The sequence below is a fragment of the Crotalus tigris genome, unplaced genomic scaffold (assembly GCF_016545835.1).
Source record: "Crotalus tigris isolate CLP2741 ecotype Arizona unplaced genomic scaffold, ASM1654583v1 scf7180000019031.1477733, whole genome shotgun sequence".
Lineage (NCBI taxonomy): Eukaryota > Metazoa > Chordata > Lepidosauria > Squamata > Viperidae > Crotalus > Crotalus tigris.
Window position 1 is genome coordinate 919557 of NW_024097335.1, and position 12418 is coordinate 931974.

The following is a 12418-nucleotide window of genomic DNA, read 5'->3' on the forward strand; positions in this document are numbered from 1 at the left end:
ATTGATGAGTAAAGCTGACAAGGTCTTTCTCAGCCCTTTGCAGAACACGTCCAGCTACAACTTGGTGTATGTTTTAACAATGCATTTATTTGTAATCAACTGGGCATCCTTTCCGTTCTGCCTGACTAAGCACTGCCCATGTGCCAATTGGATGCCAGACAAGCTCAGGCCTCAAAAAACACAATTAAATCACAGCTGAAGGCCACAAACACCTGGGATTAACGGAGGAAATAGGCACACAGGTTCCAAACAGGCTCAGAGACGTATTAAATATGCTTGATCTACATGACTTTTCTTTTAAAAAAATAGTAAAATAATCATTGGAAGCTGGCATGTTGCCAAACATTAATCGTTTGTGGGTTCTTTATTTACAAGAATATTTCTGGGTCCTGTAAGTATAGGGCAGGGGTAGGCAACCTTGGCTCTTTTATGACTCGTAGACTTCAACACCCAGAATTCCTGAGCCAGCCACGCTGAGGGAAAAGGGAGAGGTTTCCAAGCTGAGCCATGCTGGCTCAGGAATTCTGGGAGTTGAAGTCCACAAGTCATGAAGGGGCCATAGTTCCCCCATGCTGGTTCAGGAATTCTGGGAGTTGAAGTCCACGAGTCATAAAAGAGCCAAGGTTGCCTACCCCTGGTATAGGCAACAGTGGGCAACTGCAGCTCAGGGATATATTTGAAGGTAAACCTATTTGCAAGAAAGATTACAAAATGTAACCAGTTTTTGAGCACTTTCCATTATCTTGTGAAAGACCACCAAATCCTCTTTCTCTGATTTCTAAGGCAGAGGCTCCACCTTCATATTGGAGTCTCAGCCAAGACATTATATGAGGTTCAGTCAAGCTATTCCTGCTTTCCATAAACTAAATTGAGTATAAACATAAAAAAAGAGATTCTGGAAAGAGTGCAGAGAAGAGCAACGAAGATGATTGGGGGGGGGGCTGGAGGCTAAAACATATGAAGAATGCTTGCAAGAGTTGGGTGTGTCTAGTCTAGTGAAAACAAGAACTAGAGGAGACATGATAGCAGTCTTCCAGTATCTGAAGAAGAGGGAGTCAAGCTATTCTCCAAAAACACCAGAAGGCAAGACTAGAAACAAACGGATGAAAATTATTCAAGCAGAGAAGCAACCTAGAACTAAGGAGAAATGTCCTGGCAGTGAGAACAATTAATCAGTGGAACGGCTTGCCTTCAGAAGTTGTGGGTGCTCCATCACTGGAGATTTTTAAGAAGAGATCGGACAACGTCTTGTCTGAAATGAGGTTTGGACTAGAAGACCTCCAAGATCCCTTGCAACTCTATCCAGAGGTTGTCCATGACTACTGCATAAAATGTTCCAATATTCACATATAAGGATAGAATATATATTTTGTTTGGGCTTGCCTACTGCCCCATATGCTTAGACATGGGCATACACTTCAAGTCTGCATTGATGGAGACAAAAAAAAAAGCAAGATTGTAATTTGTCCCCTTCTGAAACCAGATCTATCAATTAGTGGTAGTAGCTCTGGTTAATTCCAGATGACTGAGAAAAATCTATAGCTGCTTTTAGTCCAAAGAGAACATTCAAGAGTTGGAAGGCATGTTGGCACACGTGTACCAAATGGCTCCTATGCCTGTAGGAAGTCATAAACCTCAGATTTCTCAGTATGCCACCTAGCTAAAACTTTCTACTACACCCACCCATACACAGTCTACTTTTTCTCTTTTTTTTTTAAGGAGCAGCTGAACTTTCAAATGACTGTCTGAAGTTGAGAAATAAATTCAACAGCCCACAAGTGGGTTGCAGCTCTCTGCTCATTTTGTTTTCTAAGGGTGTTTGTACGGAAATATCTGGGGCCTGGAAGCTTTCTGAGAAATCAAAAGGCGGCGAGAATTTGGCCCAAAGAGCTTCTGAAAGCATCAACACTCTAACGAAGCTCTGGCAGGCTCATTAGCTACAGCACATCGGTTCACTGCTGAAGGGAAAGCCATCAAAAACCAGACAATGCAATGCAACAGGCTAGAAAATAAAAAAAAAAAAATGAGACTAGCATCCTTTTAAAAGTACTCATTATATAGCTCAGTGGTTCTCAACCTTTTTAATGCTGCGACCCCCCAACCGGTCATAAGTCGAGGACTACTCAACCGGTCGTAAGTCGAGGACTACTCAACTGGTGCAGCACCGTTTGCAGAATGGGACTTTTGGCGGGCTCAGCAGGGCAGAGACAGCCTGGACAATTCCTATGGGCTTTTGAAAGCCAATAGAATTAGACTCTATTCAAGAGAGTCTATTCTATTGGCTTTCAAAAGCCAATAGAATAAAAGGGAGTAGCACAGCTAAGGAAAAGGGGGAAAAAAATGGCGGACTGCGTTGTTTGGCGACCCCCCGTGAAATGGTCGTTTGACCCCAAATGGGGTCCCGACCCACAGGTTGAGAACCACTGATATAGCTCCATTCCTGGTAACAGAATTTGGTTGCGCCTGTTGCAGAGTTAACAGGGTGACAGTAGGTCTAGTAATCGCAATGTAAGGCTGCAATTTTGATGCATAAATAACTGGATTTAATGGGCATCTAAGATAAAGGCACTAGATTTGATTATTGATGACCAGATGGACGTGCTCTTAATATAACATCGTCCAACTCCTGGCATTAATTTTTTTTTTTTTACCATTTTGCTATTAAATATAAGCATTCAACCACTGTACAGGCAGTCCTCGACTTATAACAGTTCATTTAGCAATTGCTCCAAGTTACAACGGCACTGAAAAAAGTGACTTAGGAGCGTTTTTCACACTTACGACCGTTGCTGCATCCCCATGGTCACGTGATCAAAATTAACACGCCTGGCAATTGACTCATGTTTATGACATGCAGGGGTCATGTGATCCCTTTTTGAGATCTTCTCATAAGCAAAGTCAAGGCGAAAGCAAGATTCACTTAACAACTGTGTTACTAACTGAACAACTGCAGTAATTCACTTAACAACTGTGGCAAGAAAGGTTGCAAAATGGGGCAAAATTCACTTGACAAATGTTTCACTTTGCAACAGAAATTTGGGGGTCAATTGTGATAGTGAGACTCCTTGTTTTCCTTAAAGGTTATTTTTTTTTTCCCAGAGGAAGATAGTGACTTATAGAACTGGTCCTAGATTTTCTTGAAACCAATTTTAGCCTAACTTGTTGAAAGCCAATTTTTGGATCTTGTGGGAAGTCAGCCCCCCAGAGAAGGAAATATTAAAAGGGCAGAAAAATATATTTCCTCAAAGGATCTTAAAGAGGCAGAAAAGCATGCCCAGTTTTCTTAATAGCCCCAAGTCTCCCTCCCCCAAGCAGAAACCAGCTCTGTAGAAATGCTGATGGAGGCCCCCAGCTAGAAGATTAAGAAGACAAAGACTCCTAAAATCTGCATACCTCACCCAAACTCTAAAAGTCATTAGCCCCAGCACCAGGGAAGCAGGATATGACTTTTGGGCCATAATAGGATTAACCCATCACCATCAGAATATCAGAAAAGCACACTCAGATGCAGGTCAAAGTTCATGCCACAGGAACAGGAAGCAACTCCAAACAAAAGGCTCCAGAGGGTATAAAAACCCACTTCCTACATGTGCGCAGCCCTTTTTCCCCTCTCTTTCCTGCCAGAGCCATCTTCCTGTCTGGCTCTCCTCTTCAATAAACTGCAACTTTCTTTCTAAAGCAGTCACCATGTTGTTTATCCCCAGCTTGGACTGAACCAGGATGAAGACTTTTCTTCCAACAATCTAATGCTAGTTTCTCAGGCTGCTGTGTAACAAATATTATTGAAGCTCCCTGCTTAAAGCATCGCCTCAATTCAATCCATTGCTCTTTAGTGCTTCTTTTTTAAGCCTTCCTTAAGTATAATAAATATTATCCACTGAAATGGACTTCAGATATGACTTTCTAGCTGATCCTCATATTGAATATTTAATGTACAGTATTTCTTAAGTTATCCAAAATATATTAGGAGCTTTTTTATTTTAGTAAGACAAGGCTGTCAGTCTTCAATCAGCATGCAATGCTGGATCTTGTTTAAAACTTAATATCCCACCAATATAAATACACCCAACATAGAAATCCCCCAATCTTATTGTGCCAGCAAGATTCAGTGAGAATTGAAACAGAAATGTTGTATAAAATATTGTTCTTATTTATTTATAATGGCGTTGAATTACTACTCAGTAGTTCTGGAGTGATATAATCCACATTATTTGCTCCCCTACCCATAACATTTTCACATTAAAATGCCTCAAACTCACAAAATTGAGCCAGATTTGTTCCATGTGAAAGTAGAGCTAAAGTTAGTATCATTAACTACATATGATTACATAAAATCTACGTAGTTAATGTAAAATGTAAACATCTACGTAGAATATAAAAATAACCACAGACCAATTTTATAATTCAATGTAGATTTTTACATTTGACATTAAAAAGTAGTATTTGCTTAGTTGAACCAAAATTGGGAAAAAGAATCATAGATAATCAGTTTTGGTCTGACCAAGCTAAGACTAGCTTTAAAAAGGTAAGTAAGGATCGCTTGCTGGCTGAGGTATGAGATTCCCATTGTGCTTCAAATAAAGGAACAAAATAAGCCAATCTCTTTGGTTTGCAGAACTGATTGTTCCTGTAGATTAAGTTTCCAGGCATGATGTTTGCAGACAGGCAAAAATCTGCCATGCTTGCACCTGCAAGAAAGAGCAGATGTGACTGCCTGGATGCATGAGTCCCATCTGCTCATGCTGACAGTTTCTGCTGAAGCTGGCTTAATTTTCTCCAAGAGGAGAAAAAACCCCACACAATGTTTCATTCACATGGGAGGGTCAGGACTGCCCTTACTTTGAGCCAATCTGAATGACCCTTGCTAGGGGATTCAGTGAGCTCAATTCAATTGGAAGAGATTTTCAACACCTGAACAAAATGAGATGGATTCAAAGAGGCTTTTTTCCCTCCTTCAAAAGGCAACTGGACTGTTTTTTTCCTTGAGGAGGAGAAAGAAGTTTCACTTATCATCCCAAGAAGCTTCTTCGAGTTCTGGCTGAATGGTGGACAACGGAAGGATTTATGTTCCTTGCAGTCATCTGATTGTTGGCACTCTCTCTGAGAGTCGTTGAGACCACTTGGAGGTTTATCTGTCCCCTCAGGGTCACCTGAATAGTGCAAATATTGAGGCTGTTCAATCTTAATGTAGATGGCTTCTTTGACCCCTCTTTCAAACCAGTGACCCTCTCTGTCCAATTTAATATTACAGCCAAAGACCAACACGTAAATTAAACATTCAAATAAAACAAAATTAAACAGAACCAACACAAGAAGACACAGCAGTATATTACAATTATTGATGTAATCAATGGGTGACCAAGGTCTGCTTAGTTTTACAGACAGTATAACAAAACCTAGCTATCTTCAGAAAAACTGAATCATACTGACCTGACAATAAAAATACATTGAGTATAGTCCAGGGGTAGGCAACCTTGGCTCTTTTATGACTCGTGGACTTCAACTCCCAGAATTCCTGAGCCAGCATGGCTCAGCTTGGAAACCTCTCCCTTTCCCCTCAGCATGGCTGGCTCAGGAATTCTGGGAGTTGAAGTCCACGAATCATAAAAGAGCCAAGGTTGCCTACCCCAGTATAGTCTAATGCTGGATAAAAACATGTAATAAAATTAATTATAAAAGATTATTAAAAAGATCTAAAACGTTTATTTATGGTTCTGGCGAATCCCCCAATGCTGCTGCGCAGAATCTAGCCACCTGTGCCGTGATCACTGCCTGCTTGTCCTTAAGCAGCCACTGGAGATAAATACTTTCCGATACCTATCAATTATGGGGAGAATATGTTTTTTCCAAATAGCTCTATAGAAGGAACATCGGAGGAGTATGTGTCCAATGGTCTCCACCTCTCCTGAGCCACAGGAGCAGAGTCTTTCAGCCAATAGTGTCTTTTTATACTTGCTGTACAGGACGACCAATGGAAACGCATGACCTCATGAAAGCCGGAATCCTTTCCGGCGGTTTACTGACTCCAACTGACTAAGATACCTGTAACCACATATTGTGGGAAGTCAGCCCCCCAGAGAAGGAAATATTGAAAGGGCAGGAAAATATATTTCCTCAAAGGATCTTAAAGAGGCAGAAAAACATGCCCAGTTTTCTTAATAGCCCCAAGTCTCCCTCCCCCAAGCAGAAGCCAGCTCTGTACAAATGCAGATGTAAACCATCAGGAAGGTCGAAGCTAGGAGATTAAGAAGACAAAGACACCTAAAATCTTCATACCTCACCCAAACTCTAAGAGTCATTAGCCCCAGCACCAGGGAAGCAGGATATGACCTTTGGGTCATAATAGGATTAACCCATCACCATCAGAATACCAGAAAAGCACACCAACTCAGGTCAAAGTTCATGCCACAGGAACAGGAAACAACTCGAGACAAAAGGCTCCAGAGGGTATCAAAACCCACTCCCTACATATGTTCGCTTTTTCCTGCCAGAGCCATCTTTCTGTCTGGCTCTCCCCTTCAATAAACTGCAACCTTCTTTCTAAAGCAGTCGCCATGTTGTTTATCCCCGGCTTGGACTGGACCACGATGAAGACTTTTCTTCCAACAATATCTAAGATCCTCTCTGTCCAGAATGCTGTAGCCACATTCTCAATAGAGGGGGAGGGATACACCACCACCTATCTCCTGTTTACAATACAGTCCTTTCAACAATTCCAAGAAGGTTCCACTCCCATTTGCACTATTAACATGGTCCTGAGGGCATAGAAAAAAAACCCTCAAGGAGTTTTCAATGACTCTCAGATAACGACCAGACGACCGCAAGAAATTCTCCAACCGTTCAGTCACAACTGAAGGAGCTTCTTGGATGAGAAGCAAAATGTCTTCTTCCTCAAGGAAAAAACAGTCCAGCTGCCTTTCGAAGAAAAAAGCACCTTTGAGACAACTACGACCTGGACGGCTAAGAATCACCACAGATGAATGAGATGGACATTTTCAGAACTCAAATTAAGAAGACGGGCTTGTTCAAAGTGTGAAATGTTTGCAATCTGATCGAGCATGAATCCTGAATTAAAGTTCCCACATGTTCAACAGCGGCCAACTGTCTGTTAGAGCAACCATTCCTGAAATACAATAAAAATAGAATTTCTAACTTTGTTCATCCTATTTTCTGGAGACTCTACAGTCTAGTTCAGGGGTCCTCAACCTTGGCAACTTTAAGACTTGTGGACTTCAATTCCCAGAATTCCTCAGCCAGCAAAGGAATTCTGGGAATTGAAGTTCACAAGTCTTAAAGTTGCCACGGTTGAGGACCCCTAGTCTAGTTCATCCTCTGTGATAAAGCAGTGGTTCCCAACTTTTTCTATACCCTGCACCCTAGAAAGTTTCTGATATATTCTCGCACCCCTTACAAAAAATTATGCTATATACACTATAATTTTGAAAGTTTTTGCACCTCCTGGAATATTATCTCACACCCCCAGGAGAGCACCCCCAGTTGGGAACCCCTGTGATAAAAGGATCTGGAATTTTACTCAAAGCAATCAACCTTAACATGATCTCATTCTGGCACTAAAATCAGTAATATTTCTCTCTCTGTCTCATCACCAGGGTACAAATTCTGAAAATCTTTACATCTGCACAGGAGGCTACAGCTATGGCAGGTCCCAACATTTCCACAGAATCAAACACTTGGAAGGAATCGTTAAATCCACTCTGACTTCCTTCCTCTCCCGGATGTCTTCCAAATATATTGAGATTACAAACTGCCAAAATGTCCCGAAGATTTGGAATTTGCGCTTCTAAATCTAGAAATGTGACAAGAAGGAAATTTGGGGAAGACAGATAAGCTCCCTCTGCTTACTGGGTATGACAAATAAGCAGTTACAATCAATTATCTTCCTTTCTGTGGATTCCTGTTACTTTCAGCAATAAAACACCAATCAGGTGCATGGTAATGATTAAGCTGAATCATAAAGATGTCACCATTAATTAATGCATTATCTGGGAACAGCAAGTCAAGGAATTACAATAACCCAAAGCAACAATAGTCTTTCCTTTCTCCTCTTTCCCCGCTGATTTATAACTATGTTCCAGACCAGCAAATATCAGAACATATTTCTACCCCAAAACAGAGAGCCAAAAATATTTTAGATGCTAAAACAAACAAATAAAATGGACCCTGAAACGAAGAACAGGCTGGGGTAAAGCCAGGAACAATATTTAATCTGTGCCAAATTTTATCCCTTTTAGTTTCGGTCAGACCAACTTTATTGTGATAAAGACGATTGTGGTGCAGACAAAACCTACACTCAGTATCAAGGATTTTAATGAGGACAGAGGGAATTAAATAAAGGTACATTTAAAATGCAGTAGCCAACTCTTCTCCCTTTCATATAACACAATCTCCTTAACAGTGAACAATAGTTTTGTTATTATTTTGTATTAGATGAAGTGGACATTCTTTGGACATTTCAGAGCTATTTGTTTTTAAAACATAAAACCGTATTTCACTAGCGAATTTTAAAAATATTCATGACACATTTAAAAAGCAATTTTATTCAACCTAATGTTTGAAGTGTTGAAGTTTGACTCATGTTTCCCATGAATTTTGTTGACTTAACAACAGCTAGAAATAAATAAGAGTTATGGCTGTGTGTTTCAGGAGTACGTCTAAAATAATGCCAAATGAAACACCTTCCATAAAAAAAAAACCATCACTATAGTTAATAACATTGGGCTCGGTAAGCAGTTAAAGTCATAATTTTGTAAACTAAGATCTATCCGGGAGTTCTTCCATCAATCCTGCCCACAGAACAAAGTATTGCTGATACGGTATCATTTATATTTATGTATTTTTATGCTGGAATTATTGCCGAGATAAAGTAACTGGAGCTGTTCCCCCCCCCCTACAATTCCCTTTACTCCAGCAGTACAAAAATCAAAAGCTCTCTAAGAACTCAAAATGTGAGATCCTAGGTTTCCAAACAATTTTATTGGAAGTTTTTTAAGTTTTTTTTGCACGTAAACAAAGATGCACAAAGCAATTCTCTTTCCCCTCTCCACCGAAAAACACTTTCATTCAAATGCTTTTCAGTGGAAAATGGCCTATGTCACATATCTGGCCTATGTCACATATCTGGCCTATGTCACATATCTAATTATGTTCAAAAGACAGACCCCAAAAATCCCTCATAGCCCACCTTTCTTCTTCACTGGCATTCTTGCTGTTAACTTCTGGCGCTGGATGGATGCAAATTTATTTACTGTAGAGTTCCTTCCGGAATTATCTTGGGAAGTCAGAAGTCTGCCGTCCCACTCAAAATGGTTCAGTTTAAAAAAGAGGACTCTTATTGCTTCATTTTCCTCCAATAATGCTCGTAATTCCTCAAGTGAAAAACTTCCAACATCACCAGGAAAAGAGCAAGACAGGGAGGGGAGCTGTAGAGAATTCCTGCCACGAGGCAGTTGTCAAAATCCGTAAAGTATTTCTGAAGCTATAAAAATATATCGGAGAAAACACACATCCGTTTACAAAAGTGTCTTAAGAATCCCTCTTCTAGCCACAAAGGATTGTTTTTGTATTGTATTCAGAAGTTTGAGTGAATGTCAAAAAAAATGCAATTAAGGCACACAGTCCAAAACCTTGGCAATCTCGGGATTCCACAGTCCAAAACCGCCCAACCCCGTCTTAAATAATCCAAATAAAATTCAAAGGAAGCTGGAGGCAATTCAAAGAGATTTTTTTTTCTCCCCTTCCTGATGCGGTCACAAGGATTTTTTCTCCATTAGACAGACATCCTGGTCTTCTGGATACTAGCAACCATGCTCCGAAGTTTCAGTTGGTTACCCGCACAGCCCTCACTTTCATTTGTGTACTCTCCGCCCAACCTTCTGGTCTGTAACATCCCTCTGATCCTCTTGTATTACACCCAAGAGGATTGAAAACAATCCCTTGACATGGAATTATTAAAGCGACAGTGCTGTTCACAGGGCAAGCTGGTGAAGCAAACAACAGGGCGCCGGGATGGCTGAGTTGCGGTCATTTCACGCTTAGCTCAGGAGCGGCAGCCACCTACCAAGAGAGAAGAGTTTTAAGAACAGTTTTGCCCACAATGAAATCAAGAGCTTTTCTTGGCTGCCATATACATTTATCTCTCTATTATACAGATAGTCCTCGACTTACAACAGTTAGCATAGTGACCATTCAACGTTACAACAGCACTGAAAAAAAGTGACTTCTGACTGTTTTTCACACTTACAACCGGTGCAGCATCCCCGTGGTTCATGTGATCAAAATTAAGACTCTTGGCAACTGACTTGTTTTTATGACGGTTGCAAGGTCCCGGGCAGTGGTGGGATTCAAATATGTGAGCAACTGGTTCTCTGTGTAGATGCCACTTCTGGAAGTCCATTCTGGGCTTGGGCAACAAAAAATTAGCTACCAGTTCTGCCGAAGTGGTGCGAACCGGCTAAATCCCACCATTGGTCCCGGGGTCATTTTGTGACCTTCTCCAAAGCAAAGTCAATGGGGAAGCCAGATTCCCTTAACTACCCTGTTGCCAATTTAACATCAGCAGGGATTCACTTAATGGTGAATCCGGCAAGACAGGTCGTAAAATGGGGCAAAACTCACTTATCAACAACAGAAGTGTTGGGTTCAACTGTGGTCGTTAACTCCAGGACTACCTGTGTTGTGATTGTTTTATGATGGCTTGCCACTCACCGTTGCTCGTCTGAAATGGGCGGCTATAGAAATTAAATAAACGTGAAAGGAGAATAAAACAGGCCATAAAGTAATAATAATAATAATAATAATAATAATAATAATAATAATAATAATAATAATAATGATGATGTGAAGAACAGAATAGAGGCATGGGAAGACAAAGCACTACATGGCCAATACATGAAAAAAATAGCTGGGAAAGCAGATAATAATAAAACCTGGCAATGGCTAAGAGCAGGAAAATTGAAGAAAGAGACCGAGGGACTAATTCTGGCTGCACAAGACCAAGCCTTAAGGACAAATGCATACAAAGTCAAAATTGAGAAGACAGCAACAGACAGTAAGTGCCGCCTATGCAAAGAAGCTGAAGAAACAGTGGACCACTTGGTAAGCTGTTGCAAGAAGATTGCACAGACTGATTACAAGCAGCGGCATGACAAAGTAGCAACAATGGTGCACTGGAAGATCTGCAAAAAATATCATTTGCCTGTAAGCAAAAACTGGTGGGATCACAAAATAGAGAAAGTCATAGAAAATGATAAAATTAAACTGCTCTGGGACTTCAGAATTCAAACAGACAAGCACCTGCAACATAACACCCCAGACTTAACAATTGTCGATAAGAAAGACAAAAAAGTCTGGATAGTGGACGTGGCAGTGCCTGGAGACAGCAGAATAGAAGAGAAAGAACTGGAGAAGATAACAAAATACAAAGACCTACAAATAGAAATAGAAAGACTGTGGCAAAAGCAAGCAAGGGTAGTACCAATAGTCATAGGCTCCTTGGGTGCAATCCCAAAACAACTGGAGCACCACTTGAACACCATTGGCATTGACAAATTCGCTATTAGTCAATTGCAAAAGGCAGCCTTATTAGGAACTGCTTCCATCCTGCGACGATATCTGTAATACCATCAAACATCCACATCTGCCTATCCCAGGTCCTGGGTAAGGACTCGATAGGTAGACAAAATGCCAAATCCAGTCTGAACATCTGGCTGACTGTGCGATGATCCATAATGATGATGATGATGATGATGATGATGATGTTGGAAGGGACCTTGGAGGTCATCTAGTCCAACCCCATTCAGGCAGGAAACCCTATACCGTTTCAGACAAATGGCTGTCCAGTCTCTTCTTAAAAACTTCCAGTGTTGGAGCATTCACCGCTTCTGGAGGCAGGTTGTTCCACTGGTTAATTGTTCTAACTGTCAGGAAGTTTCTCATTAGTTCTAGGTTGAGTACAGGTAGTCCTCAACTTATAACCATTTGTTTAGTGACCCTCCTTCCCCCCTTGGTGGTGGCTCCTGCTGCCACTGGTGCCCAGCTCAGGCCAGGCCAGCCTCAGGTGTCATATACCTAACCTAGATGGAGCCCCAGGGGTGTTGCATCCACAGAAAAACAGGGAAGCCTCACGATGTCTGTCTTTTGCGCATTCTCTCGTCTCTCATCTCATTCTTCTCTTCCTGATTCATTGACTCGCACTTTGCTCACCCTGCTTGCACACGAGTGCGATCCACGCAGCCCTCCCAGGCCTGTGCACACTCCAGCAGGCCAACCCACCATTGAAGTTTGGAGCGTTTTGTTTGTGTTTTTTTAAATAAATCATGATCTCCCAGGGAACCCTGGCGACTTCTCACAAAAATCTAGGATTCAATGGAACTCCGGTTGAGAAACCCTGCTTTAGGGA

At 41.2% G+C, this 12418-nt stretch overlaps 1 protein-coding gene across 9 annotated transcripts in view; it reads right to left on the reverse strand.

The window, feature by feature from the left end:
- Nucleotides 1-12418, reverse strand: part of LOC120314980 (disks large homolog 2-like) — an 899194-nt gene that overhangs the window by 881202 nt on the left and 5574 nt on the right. Inside the window, exons 2-3 of one of the 9 annotated variants that reach the window (XM_039358593.1) lie at nt 10636-10748; nt 9203-10074 (exon numbers count right to left, since the gene is read on the reverse strand). The exons of 7 other annotated variants lie outside the window; for them this stretch is intronic. In XM_039358593.1, the coding sequence (XP_039214527.1) occupies nt 9203-9221 (19 nt within the window). In that variant the 5' untranslated portion in view covers nt 9222-10074; nt 10636-10748. The remainder of the gene's footprint in view (nt 1-9202; nt 10075-10635; nt 10749-12418) is intronic. One more of the 9 variants, XM_039358592.1, reaches the window with a different exon arrangement.